The sequence below is a fragment of the Spodoptera frugiperda genome, chromosome 23, assembly GCF_023101765.2.
Source record: "Spodoptera frugiperda isolate SF20-4 chromosome 23, AGI-APGP_CSIRO_Sfru_2.0, whole genome shotgun sequence".
Taxonomy (NCBI): Eukaryota; Metazoa; Arthropoda; class Insecta; order Lepidoptera; family Noctuidae; genus Spodoptera; species Spodoptera frugiperda.
In genome coordinates, this window is record NC_064234.1 from 7,902,220 (window position 1) to 7,924,586 (window position 22,367).

Here is a 22,367-nt window from a genome sequence, read left to right on the forward strand (position 1 = left end):
AACCGTAATGTGCGGGTCGCTTGGACATCTTCGTATCTTTTCATTAATTCATTTATAAACATACCTCATGTTTCTATTGATACATATATTTAATGTAATAGGTTTTTGTACAACAAACGTAAACTAAGGATATGTAAATATCCTATCATATAAAAAACTTATATCATATATACCTATATCATACAAAAAACTTTACTTTATCATACACTGACTAAAGGTCTAAAGTCAAAATTTTTAGTTTTTTTCTAGTTGATACATTACTCAAAGCTATTTATTCTCCAATGCAATTCTAGTTGCTAACACAATAACAAGAACATAAATAACAAATGGCACATAATAACATTATAACGAAAACTGGTTCTTCCGTCGTTTCGGTACCTTCTTACGTATGAACATATCTGAAACATTAATACACGAGGGAGTTACAAAATTGATGCATTATTTCTAAGTACCAAGTGAAACATAACATCCCTTTCAGTCTTAGTTCTTTTACGACAGTTTTGGAAAGGGTGTCGTTACTCTTTGCTACGTAATATAAATATTTTCTCAAATTGGTCACTGAACATTTTCTTCATTTACATGCAATATGTGTCGTTGTTATTTGTAATAGCTACGAGTCACTATGTTTAACAGTTGTTAAAAATTATACGTTTTATTCGGTTGACGTAACCAGAATTTTAGGCGACGTTAAATTGTTTAAAAGCATAGCTTTACAGATAAACACTGATCATAATGTTATTTAGGTTCTGTAACGTAATTACTTACCAAATGAATTATAAACGAAGCCTAGTCGTTTACAATTTCCGAGGCAAAGGAGACTAAGCAGAGAGGCGGTTGTGCGAGACGAATAGCAGGCGCGCTCTATAAAAAGTCGGTTTGTTTACAGGACTGCCGGATACAACTGGAAGGTGGCGTACCACATGTGTAGTGATGCTTATTCTAACCTTGTTCCGAGTATTCACCACAGGGTACACGCCAATACAGTAGCCGCGCCCGTCGCGTCCTCCGTCTTGTTTCACTTAATTTGTGTCCATCAAACATAATCATACATTTCTAACAACAATCGCCAAATAAACAAAATTGGAATGAAAAGATATCATGTCAAATAGTGTTTTTAATATATAGTTTTTATACATATTACACAAGTATTTTAATTTTATTGTTTCAGTGACTTGAAATGATTTCCATTCGTTATTTTACATACATTTTTACTGTAAAATCGTATTGTAATTTAAATGTAGTTGTAGCCGTTGGATCATGTGACTAGAATATGCATGAAGTTAGTTGAGTATTGCTATCATGTCGTATAGATACGTAGCCTCTTTCGCTGGTACGGAATGAGTCACGACTATTGTGTCGTCGTGTTACCATAAATAGCAACAAGATCTGGAGGGTGCTAAGGCAACTTGACACATGTACTAAATCATGCGCCTCGGACCGGTGTCAGTAGCTGTGCCACTGCCACGGTTGGAAAATTAGAACTCAAAAACGAAGTGCCCTTCGTTCTCTTGTACAAGAGCCGAGACACTCCACTCTCTGTCTTGCGTATGTCGTCTCGAGTGTCTTGGCTTTTGTCTAGACTTTCTTCTCTATATTATTGTTTCATATTGTTTTGTGTCTTAAAATACCCAACTATTAACTGGTAACTCGTATATAAGCTTTTCGAAACTGCCATTTAATAAGCACCATTTTATTATATACTGCTGTTCCAATATGGCACGCATTATTACCTTCTCTCGCTGTAGTTTATTATAGTGAGACTTAATTGGTGATAAAACTTAGTTTATCGTCGATTAAGATAATAATTTTCTTTACATAGGTACTCGTCTGGTTATTGAAAACGTCAGTACCAGTGAGGATCTAGAAAGCATTAGAGCTTTATTCAATTTATGAAATGAGCAGGCAAACGTCGATAGAAGCAGTCGTTCAACGACATCAAGGGGTCGTTATTAATATTTTTCTCACCCCGTTGACTGGTTTCTAGGACTTATCGACATTATCTGTATCGTCTTCAGATCTTTTATTGGTAGATATTGCTCGATACTGTTTCAGGCAGATAATATAAAACCTCAATTTTATTTTATTCTTTGTGAATCTTAAATTATACTTCTGTTATAATACCATAATTGTTGTTCTATTTCCTAGCAGATTTTGTTGTCTACAATTTGTCAAGCTTCCTCGGTGGTGTTTACTGAAGTCGTTGTGTTGAAGATAACGGCTTCCAGTTCAAAAGTTACATTATTTGCCTACGCCACTTACCTGAACGTAAGACGAGCGAGAGGTGAAGACACACCTCATTCTAAAATTGCGCTCCTTGTCTTTGTCTGTTTAGGAGAGGTACATACAATAGCAGAAGTGTATTGTGCACCATTCCTTATTTTGTTCCTTTACGGCGAAATCGTGTTTTGTGTAGGACCTTTTATTCAAAATTTATAAAAAAAGAATACAATTTCAATAGGCTAGTAAATGCTTGACTAATTGAAAGGCCGGTTTTTTGTGTTTTTCACTGAAAAAGTATCGATAGAAAAAAAGATACGTACTTGAGACAAAATAAAAATAAAAAATTGACTGATTATTTGAGAAATCGTTAGTTTAAAGGAATAACAGAAAATTCTTCATGTTTATACTTAATACGAGTATAGATTGAGTTTATTTTGTTCATAAATCTACATACGAGGTGTCAGCATCATTATTGATGTGGTTCCGGCGTGCGACGTCCTACACGTGACGAACGTATAAATTGGGTAACTATTTGCCAGTATTCGTTTTGGGAGGTCAGATTGGTAATATCATATACATACATACTTAGAATTTTGTATTTGTGTACTAAAGCCGGGGAAACAAATTTGTTGGAAGAACTTGTGATGCGATTCCAAATCCCAAATCAGTATTGATTGTAGGCCTATGCCCTACATATCGTGGGATCCAAAACAATTGTTTGGGTCCTTGAAACACTCTTAACTTAATTGCTTTTTGCAATGAGTTGCAAAGATGCAGTGGTTGGTTAAGTTCATGGGCTTATCCAATAAAAATATTTCATATTAACTGTCAAGAACACCAGCACCATCAAATTGTTTGGTACAAACTTGGTGTTTTTGACACTCCCTCTTTCAATTTCATTTTATGTCGTTAGGTAAAAACTACAAATACATAGACCTATATTTATTTTACAGAACCGGGCGTAAAAGTAATCTATGGGACGATCTCGGGATTTACCCCCTGCCTACCCACCTTAAGCCCGCTCACTCTCTTTAATGGCTGTTTTCTTGTTGTAAATATAAACAACTGTTAGGTACTCTGAAACTTAGCTTTATATAGGTATATACATTTTATATATGCTGCACCATTTTCACAAGTAGGTACAGAAATGCTTCTAAACTAATTATGTACCGATAGTGTCCATATAAAAATGTTTGTGTAAAATTATACTGTTACTGATAATATGGAACTGTATGTACCTTTGTGATAAATTATAAATGGACGAAATTATGAAAAAGAGTGAAGTCGAAAATTAAAATTATAAGTTTCAGAGTAGGATAATAATTGCTATCTCAATTACGATTATGATGTGTGATTATTTTAGTTGAGTTCTCTCACCGTGTGAGCGCGGCCTCAGCCGGCAGTCTGTACAATTGTGTCCAATAGCCACATCCTAATTTTCTCGTATCCGGTGCTGCGCTACGTGTGTACGTAGTTCTTGTTCATTGCGCTATGTATCATTGACATAATGTATAATTACAAAAGTCACATTACCAGGATTAAGATGCAATAATCGTTTTATTGTTTCATGCACATAGTATAAATTTACATTCGGTCATATTTAAGTTACGTAAAAATTACATAAACTTATGAACACAAATCCAGCATAAAAATATAGTTTTTAGTATAGCAATGTAGACTGCTGTTTAAAACTCAGGGTCAATTTTTCAGCGCCGACCAGCCTCCCGCTAACAAAGGGTGCTCTGTTAGATTTCATTTCAAATTTAATTTTGTTACCGACAGGCTTTTGGGTCGTGAAATAAAATTAAAGGGAGAGAGCGCGTATATTAAACATAACAACAGGCTGTGCAATCTTGTTGGAAATTCGATTGCTATTTCTACTTATTAAAACAATTATAAACATAGGTAATATTGCTTCAAGTGCCTTTCTACGTTCAGAGGATTCGAGGAAACTCCCACACAATACACCTCGTAACATGTTAGTTACGTACACACCTGTAGACAAATGTATACGCATACGTATGTATATGTACATGCGTAGACTTTTACTTTATATTTGTCTGACTGCACGGCTGGCGCGGTGGCTGGGCAACTGGCTGCCGTGCAATGTGTAGCGGATTCGATTCCCGCACTCCCCTATTATGTGATTCACAAATTGTTGTTTCGGCTCTGGGTCTGTTAACTTGTATTAAACGCACTGTTGTTTTTTAAATATACGTATAGTACAAGAGGTAAATGTTGACTACAACATAAATACGAATAATATGAACTAAATAACATAATGTACTGTGCGGGTAGGATGCTACTGTGGCACCACATTGTGAATTTGCTTTTCGGTGAAGAAGCTAAGGCATGCTTGGGTGGCTCGTGTTTTGGCACGAGTTCTTCGCGTCAATATTTCGATTCGCAGCCCAGAAACGTCAACTATAAGCGGGTTTATTTATTACGACAGAATTAGTACATAAGCCACCTAGACCGCGTCCCTGAGATAAATAGCTCGGAATTCTTTGATGATCAATGTCGTTCTGATGACACATATAAAGACATGGTGAATGATTTGTCACAAGCTATAATGTTGTTTAATTATTAATTTCAGCATATGGTGGGGACGGGTATGGCGACCCCGTTCCCGGCGGCGGCGGCGGCTGCGGCAGCCGCGGCACAGTTCGCAGCTAACGGCGACGCACTCGCCGGCGTGAAGGCTGAGGCTGCCGGTCCGACAGCTCCACCTCAACCCCCGCTCGTTAAGAGCGAAGGCCCGCCACCGCCCGCGCCTCTACCGCCCGCCAATTTCTCCCCTCAACCGCCTCCTCAACAAACACACACACAAAATTCAGTAGAAAATCAAAACAACAATAACAATACGGTAAGTTTATTTCGATTATATTTTTTTGTTGATTCGATTAATTCTCAAAAGAGTTAAATAGATAATAGTCAACCTGGGATTGGCAAATTACATTAATGAAATTGATTGAAACGGACTACATGAATAGGTTTTGATATAACTAACTGATCAGGATTGTAGCAATTTAACTACATTTTGATGGTTTTTTCTTTCCGAAAATTGTATATAAATTGTATTGTAATACAATTTATAAGTACGTATTACAATTTATAAAAGTCATAGAACCGTTTCCGCGTATACTGCTCTTTACTGGTCTATCGATTAGAAGGATTTTCTTTCTTAAAAGTAACAAGCCATTTATGGCGACCTCTTTTTCGCTACATATGATATTCAGTAATATCTAAGTAAATATGTATTTGATTTACACGGAACACTTGCTTGTGTTTTTAAATTTAAAATGACCTTTTAACATTTTCAGCAAAGCGAAGGCGAAGCAAATGAAGAGAGCACACCAGTAAGTGTGGCGGCGGCGGTGGTGGCGCAGCAAGCCGCGGCCGTAGTGGCGCAGCAAGCGGCGGCGGCGCACGCGGCGGCCGCGGCCGTCAGCGCTGCCGTCGCTGCCGGCAATGTTAACGCTACCGGCACTCCTGAAAAACCGACACTCGTACCCGTCTCACAAGCGTCACAACCTAAACGATTACACGTCTCCAATATACCCTTCAGATTTAGGGACCCAGATCTTAGAAATATGTTTGGGGTACGTATTTCACTGTAGTTCCTTTCCTGCAAACATGGCAACAAAAAAGCCAATTAGCGGTGTCAAACTGTCAACTATTTAATTTCTAACCTTTTACCTTTCAGCAATATGGCACGATTCTCGATGTAGAAATTATCTTCAACGAACGTGGTTCCAAGGTAAGCAACACTTTCAGCCATCAGCTGAAAATTGAGTGGCTCATTAAAATCAGTTCCAAGACAGATTTTAATGTGGTCACTTTTTAAAATTTATTTCAGCATGGAAACAAAAACATCGTAATTGTATTTTATATTTGTACAAAACAAAGTTGTGATGTATCACAAAAAAAATATAATTGATTAAGTAAGATGTTGTTTTTGTTTCTTTGCAAATATTTGAGTATTTAGAAGGAATAACTTTTAGTTACACGTAACGTAACAAACGAGGTCAATATAATGTTTCCGACGCTAAACAAGGCATGGCAAGTAAGGAGACTCGTCGAGTATGTTTGTCAAGGTTAAAGTAGAGTAATAAAGCTTGCTCTTGTTATTTACTTATAAATCTCACGCACTATACCGCGGTGCTCCTGCTCATCAACATGCTAGGCAAAGCGCCAGCCAAGGTGAGGCTCGACGATGTCACATTTTTTGTTCAACAAGTTGAAATCTAATATGTTATTTTATATCAAAAATGTTTTAGTGACAACCTCGTTGAACAAATCAGTTATTTTTTTAGAACTTGTGTAATAAAAATTGTTCCTTTGATGTATGTACCAAACTTGCACTTCATAGCTATTGACCTGTATGAAAAACTTGTTGTATTTAGAATTCACATTTTGATTTAATTGACATTTTCAAGTAAATTATTGCCAATTCTGTTATTATAGTTTCCAAAGCAGAAGTGCAGTAGCTAAGAGGTCTTACTAACAATTTATTAGTTATCGCTGCCCAAACCAAAGTAACTACCGATTTTATACAAATATTTCCTAATAATATGTTCTAAAGTTTAACTTATTTTCAAGTCATGCGATTTGATTAATTAATTTATTCCTTGCTTAACAAAAATTTGAAGGCAAATGGGCTTAGTAAAATAATCATAATTGTGTTTTAAGCAAACTTCTTTCTCATAGCATATTTAATTGGTTTTAATGTTTGGTGCAGTATCTCTAATTGCATTGTATATTATCATTGAATAATAATGTCTATTATTCTGATTTTGACAAAATCTGAACTATATTTACTTGAGTGCACTAATGACATACTTATTGTCTCACTTTAGTAGCATTTGTTATCGGTTCGAATGTGAAAGTATTTCATAACTCAGTAGTAATATGTGTATAATTATGGCGGGTAAGTAAGTCACTAGTGCGATATATTGTTATTTAGCAACATTAATTTTACATTTCAAATATACTCAAAAAACAACTCACTGTAAATGATAATTCCCATGAAATTTAAAGAGTTATTATCGAAATATTTTTATAATAATTGATTGGATTGAACGCTTTTTCGTGTTTACTGCTTTCCTTGTGTCAGTTTGGTGACCGCCCCTAAGTAGTCCATGCTCGCTCATGTCAAGAAGTAATTTACTCTTTTAAATAATAGCTCCAAGTTATTTTTTCTTCAATGCCTCACATTGGGATATGCAGTATTAGAGAATGATGCATCGTCACTATTATAACAGCTGATTTCCTAAGTCATATTTTCAGGACAGCTCTATTATTCATCACTAATGAGGTTGTACAATCGTCCAAACTGCTTCGATCTTTTAGATTTTCTTATTTCTTTATTTATGTTTATGATATGTTGTATATACTGGTATGTACAAACCCTTTAATGCATCTATGTTGTAGTTTGGATGATCAGTCATTCTGATGTATTTAGTCTATTAGATTGACAGTGTACTTACTATTTTCTGTCCACTATGTTATTAATAAATAATACAAAAATTCGTTCAGTCATGCTTCCTAACAAGGGAATATAATTTTTATTAGTTTTGGGCATGTATATTTTGCTGAACCCTGGAAACACAATGTTATATAATGTAACGCAATGACTATATGATGTAAGTTATTTTCCTAGAAGTAACTTTTAGGGTGCATCACTTAGTTTGGCTTTATCTCGTATGACTTCGGTAACATTTCGTTTTCATTTGGGAACATTCTAACCGGTTTTGGCTTATATAACCCTCCATTTGATTTTACAGTAAGTGATTATTGTTGTGTTTGCAAATATACTTATACCACAATTATATGTATACGTAGAGCTTGTAAGAAAAGTTGTCAATGTTTCGAAATGATTAGAATGTAAAAAGTAAAAGATGTAATTGCACCGGCTTAGAATGTTGTCCGAGCGAGAGTAACGCAATGTTCCCGGGGAGTACGTGAGTTGTGTCTTCCTCGTCTGTTGGATCGATTCTGTCTGTCGACGATACTGAGAGCTTGTTGCACTGTGTGCGTTGTGTTACAGCCCCGTCGGGTACCGCGGTAAAGCGTTGGACGGCCCTCGCCTCTCGTAAATGATTTTTCTTTCTCTTTCTCTCTGCCCAGATTTAATGTTTACGTTATAAGTATTTGCACTCAGAATGGTAATAATAGAGCTGTCATTTGCTTTTATAAGTGTAAGCGTTTCGTACAATCAGCAACTTGTTTGCCACTTTCACAACTCGTCTCTTCCACTGTATTGTGTGCTGTGCTAGCTGCTTTTTGTATCTATGGGTTATCACCATTTATTGAAAGTAAGTAGTTTCATTTGTCTGAGCACGATCTATTGATTCAATGATATTGACCGATATTGTACGACGCGTTCTGAATGCCGTTTACGTCAATTTTGATAGTATTTTGTGTGATACACATAATTATTAATTAGGATGTACCAGGTGTATATTTTATCTATATTTATTAATAAAACCGCTTATTTTTAACGTGTTAGTTTTGGGCACTGTAAAGTATATGCACCGTGTTATATTGTAAAATAAAATAGATGTAATATTGATATGATTCCAAAAGTTAGTACTTCGACTACTTAGTGGTCTTTATTTGTATAACTGAGTACTGTGTCGATGTTTGGTTTATTGTACTGTGGTTGCTCTGTAATGGACTATCGAATCCGTTTGGGTACACCTGTGTTCCTAGATCCAACTAGTTCATTGTAGCCACTGCATGACCGGTGAGTTTTTGTATAGAACAAATCGCAGCTACCATTTCACACAATAAGTACTTGTCTTTTTGATTGGAATTAGTAGTGTCTATGAATTAGTGTCGAAACAATCCTTAAGACTCGTTGTATACAGTGATACAAACTCTCCTACCAATAGTACAGACTACTAGGTCGAGCGACGTTACATTAATTTATTACTGTGATCCAAACGCTTATGTGTACCCATACAGCTAGAATACGCTCAAAGTATCAACGTAATCGACTCGATAATATTTTCTCGATATTTCACTAGAATATTTAAATGAATATGCAATGCATAAATGTTAATTTTTGTTGCACGTTGTTTTTTGAGCGACGCTGTTTTTAATGCATGTTTTGTCTGTCTTGCATGCAGGGATTCGGTTTTGTAACATTCGCAAATAGTGGTGATGCGGAGCGAGCACGAGAGCGTCTTCACGGCACCGTGGTTGAGGGCAGAAAGATAGAGGTGTGCATGACTCAATAAACTTCCATCAGTAGCACTATGTAACTTTAACATCCCGCTCCTACGCCCACCGCCCACCGCAACCTGCGCTCGTCTGCTCTGTAGTTACTGTCATGCTAGCGTGCCGCGCCGCGGTCCCGCATATTAGCACTAAGTATGCCGGCGTCTAATCCACAAACAAACCTTATTTATTTTATCCCTTTACTCTCTAGACGGTCATTTAATATGCCGATCGAAAGAGAGAGTGTCTCACAGAGAAATGTAGAACGAACCGTATCGTCACAATGCCGCAGAGGTAAGATTGCTAAACAAATTTTAGTTCCATTCTATCTATTCATTTTAAATATAATAGAAGCGCTGAAATGTGTTCTCGTAGACGAGTCAGTCTGCGCCTATACCAAGAACAGAGTGAATGTGGTTACGAGTGGAAAAGTATGCTCTCTTTAATATTCTTCAATATCCCATATTAATTTCAAAAGTAAACTCCCCAGTTTCCTTTATTTTGTGTTTATATATCAGATGTCATTGGCGGAAACAGCTTGAACAGTAAAGTACTTATTTTACATTTAATTTGTATTCATTTTTATCTGTGTTAAATTTTATTGATGTTTTATTGTATATCTGAGACATCTGATATTCAATTGGCTGATTTTAAAATTCAATTTTCATTTTGTACTTCTATATTTTAACCAACAGTGTGAGAGGTTCGAGCCCTTTGACTATGAAAAGCGGTGTGTTATTTGATTTATGAGTTTCTGAGCTATACCTATCTAAATCTTTGTAATTGTAAACTATTTTGAACTTTCTATTTAAAAATATAAATTACTTTTTTATTTTCTTTATAAAATCAGCCAATGCACTGTTGTAGTAAAAACCCGTACGTATTCTCATATAGACTTTACTTCAAATCAGGTTAATAATGCGACAGCGAGAGTGCAGACAAAGAAACCTCCGACAGTTCCCAACGGTAAGTAGTGCGACGATCGATAATGCAATCAATTCAATGACTTAACTAACCAAATATAAAGTTGACACGTTATATAACATGACCTACCTTATTGTATCACACCTGTACAAAATATAATGCATCTTGGGATTTTCTCTTTCTAATCCATCCAGTTATTCTGGCTAGAAATGGATCAGTTCCCACTCTGGGTGAGAGAGCTGAACTTGTAAACATCGGTGTTGTCCATGTTAATGTACTTAATTATTACATGTGGCTAGTTCCGTTGTCTGAATGCTCCTAGATGAATGCTATTTAGAGAATGAGTCCACTGTCAGCTGCCGGAGACAGTCTCTCGCCTGCCACTCGTCATCGCTGTATTCCTCATCGAAATGTTCATACATCTACCTACTCAATATTTTGAAAGTAACTTGTTCAAACCGTGCAGGCTGTCTCCGGCGACACATTGCCTGGCGAACTTACTCACTGTAAACAAACGGATGACACCGTCTATTAGACAGCTTGCTAGATAACTTGACACAGTTTTGTACAGCTACAAGACACATGAATGTTCATACCTTGACGTTTGCTGGAATGAATGTAACTTCTGTAATGCACTTACTTTTTCATATTTAAATTTTGTAGTAGAGAATGTCCTTTAGGATTTTTTTTCATAGATCTAGCAAACATTTGTATCCGATTAGTCAAGATTACATAAGTACAGCTAATTTATTTTGTTCCAGTGTGTGTCCAGTGGCCGGAAGGTGAGAACCTTCATTACGATTTTGGTATGAAATTTAATCGATCAACTACATAAAACTTTCGCGTTTAAGTAAATGATAATGAAAATCAGTCGATCGTGTGCTCCTTTACTAAGTGTGGTGGGATGCCTCCATTATTGAGATGTACTCTTCACCGCACTAGTCCGGAGCACATAGAATTATGTAAGCACCGAGCGGCAGTCTGTCGTATGACAGTCACGGCTCGATCAGCTCGCACGCAGTAGCTCGGGCGAGTACACATAGCGCGTAGCACGAGCCGCACAGGTCGAGCTCGTGCGAGTAGTGAGGCCCCGTGTGCGTGTGCGCAGGGCTGCGGGTGTCGGGCGTGACGTGGCCGTGGCTGGGCGCCGCGCCCGCCGCCGCGCCCGCGCCGCCGCTCGTGCTAGCGCCGCGCGCCGCGCAGCGACGCAGGTAATGCATGCCCCCTCCCACGCTGTGTGTTGCATGTAGCGCTGCGCCGCGAGCCGCGCGCCGCGCCGCACGCCGCCGCCGCCCCCGCCCCGCACGCCCCGCCCCAGCACGCGCTGTCGCACGCCGTGCTCAACCGCGCCGCCGCCTACGCCTCGCAGATGCACGCCTACGCGCCGTGAGTAACACAACGCACTCCGCACCGCCCGCTCCCCCACTGAGGCTACCCTTCAACCGCCCGCGTCCTTAAACAACACAAACAATTATAGGACCCGATTACTTCGAAATATTTTTATTTTAAATTAAACTAGCTTCTGCCCGCGACTCCGTCCGCGCGGATGTCGGTCTTCGCGTGGAAGTTTTATTTCTCCATTTTGAGTAGCTGTGAAAATGACATCTTATAAATATCTATTGGACCCAAATACGGCAAGGCCCATAATAATTAAGGAGATCTCTCTATTGAGCTACTGCTGTTGAGCAGAATAAAACTGAAAAATAAAGATTTTTTCTACGTATTTTTCCAGGATAAAAAGTAACCTATTTTATGTCCAGGATAATAAGTTAATTATACCAAGTTTCATCGAAATCAAACCGTTAGTTTTCACGTGGTGCCTGAACATATATAGACAGACAGACAAAAAAATAATAATCACATATTTGGGTTTGGTATCGATCCAGTAACACCCTGCTATTTATTTTTTCTATATTTTCAATGAACAGAATTGACCCTTCTACAGATTTATTATAGCCCGCGACTTCGTTCGTGTGGAATAGTGACTTCCGGCAAATTTTTGGTTTTAACCACATAGTTCCCGATTTCGCGGGATCTCTTCAAAAATGAGATGTGGAAGATATTCTAGGGAACTCCTCAAAAATCAACATAATGAGCTGTGCGTTTGAATTTAATAGATGTATACTCACTTAGGGCATTGAAAAAATAGTTTAAAAAGGACTTAACTAAAGAAATATTATAATTTTTCCGAACTTAAGATGAAAACTAACTTAAAACTAAAGAAAGCTACGAATTACGAATTTATAACAATTAAAAAAGAAATTATATTACAACCTATCCTCAATGCTATAATACCAAGCCAAACCAAGCTTAAACTAAATAATTTAAAAGAAACGACTTAAATCTAATTAATTTATAAATTATAGACTTACAATTTTATTAAACAAACTAACTACAGTAACTACTAATAATCGATATCAAACTAAACCTACGTTAAATAATTTAACCAGGAAAACCCAACAAATAAACTTTTTAATAGACAAATACAACGAAACCAATTTAGAATATACGAAACAGCAGGACCACTGCAGACAAATAATCATACGACTTATAGCACACTATTTCCACAACAGTACCGAAGCGCTCGGCCGATACCCAACAAATACTAATAATAGAAACGATAGAAAACAAATAAAAACTATCCTATGTCCTTTCTAAGGTTCTAAACTATATCTGTACCAAATTTCAACCAAATCCGTCAAATAGTTGCGGAGATTAATGGTATAAGCATAGAATAGTGTTCGACGTGATTCTTTAATTTGACATAACTTTTTTATTTATGAACCGATTGACATGAAACAAACACTAAATGTTAATAGAAGCATCCCACAATATATTCGTGAAAACCGCATCCAACTCGGATCGGATCAGCCGTTTCTGAGATTAGCGCGCACAGACGAACAGACAAACAGACAAACAGACAAAAAAAAGTTAATTACATTTTTGGGTTCGACATCGACATAACAATAACCCCTGCTATTTTTTTTATTTTTATTTTCAATGTACAGACAGCACTTTTCTACGATTTTATTATATGTATAGATACAAAAGATACATACAATTCTTATATGTAGAATAAAGTGCTACCAACTACCTGCTAAATTATTAGCAGTAGTATTAACTACTGCACTGTTAATAGTATTTTTCTTTTCTGTGGTTACCACAGTTGTTGAGTGACCGGCTGCTAGGCATCGTGTCGCTACGTTACAAAATAATTGTATAAGAAGAATCGTCACGTCATTATAGCACGTAATGCCACACTGTAGGTACAATGTACACCCACTATTCACAATCTGGGGGCACGGCAGTGCCCCCGCCAAGTCGAGCAAAAAAAAAGCGGCACGGCCGTACCATCCTTTTCTCGAAGCAATTCGGGCCTTTTTCGACCCCCTATAATTCGGTTGTGGATAAAGCAAGAAACCTGAATCTTCAGTAACTAATCCGGCATTGTATAAACACGGAATATTTAAAATTTCAGTCAATTTGAACCAGTAGTTTAAGAATGACAACTTGTTAAAGTTTCTAAATTTTGTCACTCACTGACTCACCGATCATCAAAAGTCCAAGGCACTTCTAGCAGACTTAGAAGCTTCATATTTGGAATACATATAGAGTTTAGTGTCTTAATCATGGGAAAACTTAAATATTTTGTAATTTCGGTCCAGTTTTCCAAATACACCAACTGCATCAATAACTTTGTAATCCCATATAAATATATGGGATTACAAAGTTATTTATGCAGTTGGTGGTTGGTGGTGGTTATAAATTTAATAGGTGTAGATAGGTACCTACCATATGAGGCAAGGGAGGGGGTATAGGGTGGGTAAGGGTGTGTTTAGCCCATGAAACTGAACAACATTATTACTTGTAAAATGGTCGACGTAATGAAAAACACATGATTGGACATGTCTTGAAGTACGAAAATCTAATAAAACAATATATTATAATTTAAATCTGTTATATATAAATTGTTAGCGCGACTAGCATAAGACCTTTAACAAAATTCGTTAGAAGTAGATGGTATCAAAAAGAAAGGCTCTACAAAAAGAAGTGAGATCCCATCAAAAACATCCTGTAAAAAACCCAAGTCTCGCAGCTCAGTCTTTCTACCGTCAAAAGTTGTGAGATCCATGTAATACCAAGTCGGTTAATCTATTTAGTGTCTACTTGAAGGACCTTCTGTCTGAAGTTATTACATAAGTTATTATCATGCCAATATTAAAAATATTTAACGTTTTAAACAAATAGATCGACTTGGACATCGCATGAAAACAAAATGAATATTACAATATTATATTAGATTCTTTAGTCTCTCGCGCCTCACGCGATTGAAACTCTCGTTCCTGTTGGTCGCTGGCCCGTCGTGCTGTGTAGTGTGATACATACTAATAATCAAATCAAGCGATGTCCAAGTCGATCTATTTGTTTAAAACGTTAAATATTTTTAATATTGGCATGATAATAACTTATGTAATAACTTCAGACAGAAGGTCCTTCAAGTAGACACTAAATAGATTAACCGACTTGGTATTACATGGATCTCACAACTTTTGACGGTAGAAAGACTGAGCTGCGAGACTTGGGTTTTTTACAGGATGTTTTTGATGGGATTCATGTTTACATTCATTTATGTAGCCCATGTAATAGGTGAAATAATTGTATGTAATCCACAAATTGTTATTTTGGACCTAAGAGTGAGGTGCAAGTGCAAGAGATTATGAACCACGACGCAGGAAAATCCCTAGACGTTGTACACATAACCACAAGTCATAAGCACGCTTTCGTCAAATGACGAATGGAATATCAATCGATGAATGCTTGCATGGCCACAATGTGGGTGGCCTTAGCGTCGGCACGTTTTTATTGGAACTCTACAAGAAATATAAAACATACAACTCTTATAGGTACCCAATGCGTGAGATGTGTGACACCGTTGTCTGCTTTTGCAAGTACTTACAATATTAGATTTTTCGAGATTACGTTTCCTACATTCAAATTATGTAAAATTGTTGCCCGTATATTTAATAAACTATTTCTCAAAGGCATAAAATTAAATAACAAATTATGTATACGACAGGACGGAAGCCTCTCCCCAGGTCCCCGATTCCCCAATCCCTACTCCCCGACCCACCTAACTTTGGTATGAGTTATTTAATTTAATAATTAACTACACCAGCACATCATGTTGTAACGTAGTGTAACTGTGTAACTAACACTAGTCACATTAATCCTAACAGAACGGTTGGCAAAGCTTTGAATATGTTAATGTTAAATGCTTATCCCCATGTTGTAAACTTGTGTTGATTAGACAACAATAGTAGATGACAGTTACCTAGTTTCTTCATTAATACTGTTTCTGCACTAATAGCACTACCATGAACACTAGTGTTCATAGCACTACACTATATTACGTAGTAGATTAGAATTTTCCTATTTTGTCTCATTCGGTATAATATAGAATTGTGTAATATTGTAATAAATAAATAATTTTCTGTATAATGTTATTTTACTTCGCAGTGTATATTACGACCCGTTCTTAGCAGCCGCGGCGACGGCTGACTCCAACTACAGACTCCAGGTAAATAAGTTAGTTGTTAAGTGTTGGTATCCAATGTCATGCCCATTGCCAATGAATTTTGAAATAATAAGTGACCTCGATCCCGAATCCGTGACATAGCGACGCGAGTCGCGACGTAGCGTGGTTGCGTGGTGGTGACAGTGCGTGTGTTGTTACAGGCCGCGAAGCCGGCAGCCGAGGTAAACGTCACGCCTTTAGAGTTCAGTTTCGCTCGATATGCGACTGTATCTGTATCTCTATCGCTTCCTGATTCATGTTCCACCACGCTAGTATAAGTTCGATATCCATCATGGAGTGAGTGCTGGGATTTTGTTTGCTCCTTTTATTACTCGTATGGTCCTATTGGTTGGTAATCCACCGTAATGCAGGGTGCACATTGTGTTTGTGGTAACCAGATGGACTTGGCACACGCGCGGCCGCGGTCGGTCGTGCGGTTTGCTTTCTGTTGAGTTGATCCTTGTTCGTTGGTATTGTGGTGGGTGATTTAGTTTTAGGCAATGTTGAGGCTGTACGTTGAATCTATCTGATGCTAATACCATGCTGCGAGTAGAACATTGAGCCCACAAATGTAATTGCAATGTTAAGTACACTAACAATCACTGATAACAAAATGTAGATAGATTAGAAAACTTCAGCGTTTGATTTAGTTTGTATCGACCCGTCATAATTGTTTCTATAAATGCATGATCATATTCATCGACCACATTAACAGTTTATTAGTCTGCATCTCATTCTTAAAATCGATTATTAAAATCGATGGTTTGTGCAGAAAATAACATCAAACATCATAGAAACGTGTGTCGGCAGAGTTGCATGTTAATCGACTTTTATGTAAATATAATAATATAGTATTTACAAACGTGCACAATCTTTTTCTTGTATGTAGTACCTAAATGTATTTTCTGCATTGTTTTCGCTTCCAACTTATGCCTACGCAGATCTCTATTGTGACATGGAAATTCATCTTACGTCATTCCGTCGTCTCTGGATCTTCTTTTACGGTAAGATTGGCCAGGCAACGCGTTATATGTTTTATATACCCAAATGGGGTTCTCGAGGAAGATAAAAGGCAATCGTCTGCCTTTGTGGGCTCACTGTTCCAAAATAGAAGGTTCAAGAATGTGGTCATAAACCTAGTGGAGTAGACTGACCGAGAGCGTGTTACAGGCGGCAGCTGCAGCAGCAGCGGCAGCGGCGCCCCTGCTGAAGTCTCCGCTTACTTCGGCGCAGCACGCGGCGGCGGCGGCCGCGGCCGCTAACTACGGCGCGGCCGCGCGCGCCGCCGCCGCCGCCGTCAGCGCCGCGCCCGCGCCCGCGCTCGCGCCGCTCGCTGCCACGTCAGTACCAACGTCCACCTCCAACACTTTGATGTCGCTCATGTAAATACTACGCCCTACACACTTACCTAACGTATTGTAATGCTATACATTAACACTATAACTTGAAGTTTTTTTTCCAAAGCTCTGCAATTTGTGTCGATTGGAGTTGCATTTGAGATCTAGCGCACGTCATACCTATTTGTTGGAAATATTTTTTCAATTCTTACCTTTTTCCATGCAAATGAAAACGCATAGAGCTAAGCAAGCCCATTGGCATTAGAGGTCCAATAATTAAGAATTAGTAAATTATATATTTAATAATTTGTAGAGTATTTTATTACAAAGTATTCTGTAAGAAAATTTATAGCATTAAAATCTATTGATACAAAAATTGCAATTTCAGGTACGGCAGAGAATATGCAGATCCATATTTAGGCCATGGAATCGGACCAGTATCAGGATATGGGGTAAGATATTATTTGGTTTTATACCTACGAATACTTAGTAATTTGACTTTACATTTGCAATAACTGAAGGCGTATCTGTAATACTAACTGCAATATAATTTCTATTACAGACTGCAGTGTACAGAAGTGGCTACAACAGATTTGCGCCATACTAGAAAGCCAGTGGATGGATACGATTGAACTCGAATACCTTCGTCACCTTCACCTTAACATGACAATGAACTCTCTTTGTAAACGTACAAACATAAATCATAAATTTAAGGATCAATAATAAACGCTAGCAGACTACCGTGTAAGTATCTAAGCTTGGGTAGCAAACTAACGAAGTAACGAGCGAGCGTGGAGTCGTGCAGTCGTCGAGTCGTCGAGTCGTCGGCGTCCACAACTTATGAAATACCAAAGTCATTAAAATTTCTAACAGAATACTTTATAAGTTGAACTTAATGTAAATTATTGTGTACCTAATGCTATACAAGTGCGAGCAGCTAAAGTGATTGCTTTCGTTCTATTTAGATATTCTAGGAGTTACTATAATTTTAACAGAAGTGAATTCATCTTACGATCATACGTACCGTACTGTCTAGTGTAGATGTTACACTTTGTTCATCGTGGACAATAGAAGAAATATTTACTATATTGTAATGATATATTTAGTGAGCTTTGCACTTGCATATCATAAAATTGTAAATACTTGTTTGGAAACATTTAATTCGGTCTTGATATTTTATTTTTAAATTCAAAATTGCCAAATGGTGTTTCCTGAATACATTTTCAGCGATCTTATTCTAAATAATAATATACTCGTTAACGTTAAATGGTCTCCATTTTTAATTATTAAATAGAATAAATTCGATTTGTAAACGCGAATTAGTTGGCGTTGCGGTTTATACCTAATATATCAATTTTAGTAAAATCGCCGTTATTATCTTGTAGACATGTATGTACGCAGAGACAATAGAAATCTCAAATCAACTATTTTGGAGTAAATACGTTATTTGGTGCGATATCAATGTGGTGCCATTTATTTGGTTGTTATTTTTACATCGTATTATATATTTTCTAAAGTTACCTTGTACTCTATACAGTTTATGTGACCTAGTTGTAGGCTGTCCCTCGGAGAACGCGACCAACGTCTCGGGTGTGCAATGCTCTGCCTCGCGTCGCTCCGCTTGAAGCGTGTCTCTTGAACTTTTGGCAGTGAACGCGAGGAGAGCACTTGTATACGTGTGTTGTTAGTCGGTAGAACTAATATGGCGTCGTTTCGGTTTGTACATTTCGCTTGAAGCTTACGTTGTCGACAGTCCCCGTTCCTTCCGTCAGCGCTGTGTCGCAGTCTGAGCCAGGCGTTTTCTCGTGTTCCTGGTTACTTGTAAATCGGTTGCTAGTTTATAAATAAGCTAATGTTTTACAGAGTGTAGGCGAAACGCTTTAGCTGTAGTCTATAAGGAAGAAGGGAACTCCGTCGAGTTCTTACATATCATTGAGATTTTCTCCTTGTATGTAGTTACGTTTATTCAATAATTATTCTATTGTCTTTTAACGATGTCTTATTTTTACAATGCTATTTAATATTTTTGTCTGGCGTACGGACTTTCATTTTTATAGAACAAACACGCATACGGGTCCAACCCTTTTAGAAGTTGTAAATTTTAGATCTAACATTTGCATTAGGATTTTAAAGTATTGTAACATCTATGAATTCGCTCAACGTTTATACCAAAGCACAAAAACCCATCGATTCATACGTATTCGGAGAAGTGTTTCATGACATTAACCCCTTTTCGATAGATTTAATAGTCTTTCAATGAGAAAAACTTGGGAAATCTATAAGTCGTGGTGTAGATAGATGATAACTAGAACAAAACTACAGACTTTATTTTTTACTTCATTTGTTGAAAGTTTTCATTAATCCTAAGTAATTTTTTTCTAAGGACATATCTACATGTTTGCCATCTAGAGTAGTTTAATCTTAACGTAGTTCAATGACTATATACATACATAAAATATAGATCTGAATTAAATCATAGTTGATTGTCAATCTTCTCATGTTATTGTAAATTCCTAAGGAATATAGTACACATTGTGTTACAGATGTGTCTGTATGAGAGGTTGCGTCGACGTCGACGTATTAGAGCTTTGTCAGTTTATTTTTCAAACCTTTACGTAGCAAGTAGAGATAGAGTACCGAATACGTTGGGCTGGTGCAGGGGCGCATGGCTCTCGTCACTGCTCGGTGTCGTCTGATGATGATAGCTTTAATTAATTAAAGGTGTTAAGGTGATGTTCTCACCCAGTTGTGTCATCTTGTAACCACAATTAGAATAACTAACTCAAGTAGCATTTCCATGACATTATTATTATTATTTGTCTTGCAGAATTCTAGTCTTCGCGCACAATCTTTTATTAAAATAATAAATAAATAGTAAAGGTGCTTACTCGTAAAGGTTTCATGTGATATTTACGGAATTAGTTGTCGAATCTTTGTCTCGATTTTTATTCTATTATTTCCGTACGATATGTAATAAGCAGTTCGTGTCATATTTTCCTTTTACTGATTATTTTTATAATTATTACTCTCGCCTTTTAGTGCCACTGGCTTTTATATAATAAGTTATATTTACTTTATCGTACGTTATTGTAGTCTCGTTGCAGCTTCGAACAATATTTTGTGCTTTACTGCTGAATACTCATGCGTGGATGCGTTATTTTAAGTAATTCTTAGGTTTGTAGGAATTGTCTGATTAATGCAAGATTTTGTATCTGAGTACAGAAACAAGTACATGTGATTCTATTTGATGATTTTATTGTTTAGTTTTAGTATTTTGTATCAATTAAAGTCACAAATATTTGTGAGTGTTATATTTTTAAATCATCATATTTTATAACAAGTTAACAGGACTTTATTTGGAAATACAATAATTACTTACGAACTTTGATATTAAAAATTCGATCAAATTCTGACCAAATCTCGTCTTGTTTACTTGGAATTTTAAAATGTACCTACATAATTTTTGATTATGTTATCTTTATAGTCTTTATGTATGATTTTAATGATAATTAAATAAATCACAAAAGCAAAATACCTAAGTTTTGTATAAAGTTACATAATATAAGCCAAATTGTTGTTACTTGGAGAATAATCAGAATTTAAATTACATATCTGACAAAATGGTTAGTGTGCTACAATAAGATTGAAAAAAAAATAACATCAAGAACAATGTATTATAAATATTATAATCATTAAATTAAGGATATGTATTTTGTAACGCAGTTTGTTTCTCAGTTTTTATGAGATGTTAAATTAAAGTTTCATACTACTCTTGTTTCATGCTGTGCACAACTTATACGATCGTCGGCTTCGATATTGTATTCATTAGATAAAGCGAATTGTTATATTGTGCATAATAAATCATATCAGTAGTGGTGTTAGCTAGTTGCGAGCCGGCGGCAGCGTCCACTGTACATAGGTATACTTAGTGTTACCGGCGGCCGTATTACTGTGCCCTCGGGTCATATTGTTAAAGTAGCCAGAGTTGATAAGTATCACTTGTTCGTCAATTGCACTCGTCAAAGCTGTTCAGTTGGTGTTGTAGGTTATTCAGATATTAGCGGGGTTATTGTTAGCTCCTGCGTGGCAAACTCGCAACTTGTGGCCGTGCATGACACTCATTTTATTGCACGACATCGCCACACGGCACGTCTACAAATTGCTGGTTTGTTTGCGATTAACCCCAAAACATTTAGATGGTGTAACGCATACTGACTATGGGATCGATTAGTTGCTGGTCTACTATCCGGAACGTAAATAAGTTTAACGTTCTAAGATCCATATTATCACTGTTAACTTAATTATAGCTATCGTTTGTAATTACTATTTGTTATGCATTACTTTTGAAGTTGCTTGTAGTGATCAAAGCAGTCAGTATGCGTTGCAGCTGCATTGTGGGCTAGTATGCGCGTGCGCATAGTTTCCGAGCTAGTCTCGAGCACACTTGCAGCCGGCCAGTATTTGAAATACTATTACAATACCGTGCTCAATTCCTGTATCTGTACATTGTAAGTATAATGTTGACAAAATGTTTTTGAAGTTTAATGTAAACTACATACAATAGGTTTGTTACATAATGAATGTCTTCCGTTTGGCACATTTTATAGATATACCTACTTTGCACATTTTATTAAAGCACGGATCTACATAGGAATACTAGTTCAATATTATTTAACAGAGATATTTTCAAGCCAAGTGCACAGCGAGCCCCTCATATACAATTTGTGATACCTAAAGTGAAATACGATTTTCCTTTTTTTTTGTGTGGCAATTTTTAATGGATTGCAAAGCTGATTTTCTCTTTTGAATTGTAAATATTTTTTTCTAATGAAAAATATTAAATGAAGTGAATCATTTTAAAGCCTTTGGCATTGTGTACTCATTTACGTTATAAATAAATTATAGTATAAAATTCTCGTAGTTTAATTTCCTAATCCTAAATTGATTTATATTAATATTACATTGGAATTTGTTCCAACAATATTTTGTTTGGCGCGAAATAATAGATTTTATTTGCTATTCCATGAATAATACTGATTGGGTGACAATCGTGTTATGTCGATAAGATTGCGAGGGTTTCTGATAAT

General features: G+C 36.8%; 1 protein-coding gene across 24 annotated transcripts in view; it reads left to right on the forward strand.

Annotated features, from left to right (window-relative positions):
* Positions 1-22,192, forward strand: part of LOC118266813 (RNA binding protein fox-1 homolog 3) — a 70,508-nt gene extending 48,316 nt beyond the window's left edge. For 3 of the 24 annotated variants that reach the window (XM_050703253.1, XM_050703250.1, XM_050703245.1), the window contains 12 exons: positions 4,817-5,086; positions 5,544-5,822; positions 5,927-5,980; positions 9,354-9,446; positions 10,356-10,410; positions 11,130-11,174; positions 11,619-11,754; positions 15,886-15,946; positions 16,105-16,125; positions 17,114-17,325; positions 17,669-17,732; positions 17,843-22,192. In XM_050703253.1, coding sequence (XP_050559210.1) covers positions 4,820-5,086; positions 5,544-5,822; positions 5,927-5,980; positions 9,354-9,446; positions 10,356-10,410; positions 11,130-11,174; positions 11,619-11,754; positions 15,886-15,946; positions 16,105-16,125; positions 17,114-17,325; positions 17,669-17,732; positions 17,843-17,887 — 1,332 coding nt within the window. In that variant the 5' untranslated portion in view covers positions 4,817-4,819 and the 3' untranslated portion in view covers positions 17,888-22,192. Of the gene's footprint in view, positions 1-4,816; positions 5,087-5,543; positions 5,823-5,926; positions 5,981-9,353; positions 9,447-10,355; positions 10,411-11,129; positions 11,175-11,476; positions 11,580-11,618; positions 11,755-15,885; positions 15,947-16,104; positions 16,126-17,113; positions 17,326-17,668; positions 17,733-17,842 lie in introns of all 24 variants that reach the window. The other 21 variants (XR_007706822.1, XR_007706823.1, XR_007706824.1 and 18 more) reach the window with 21 other exon arrangements.
* Positions 22,193-22,367: the final 175 nt, after the last annotated feature.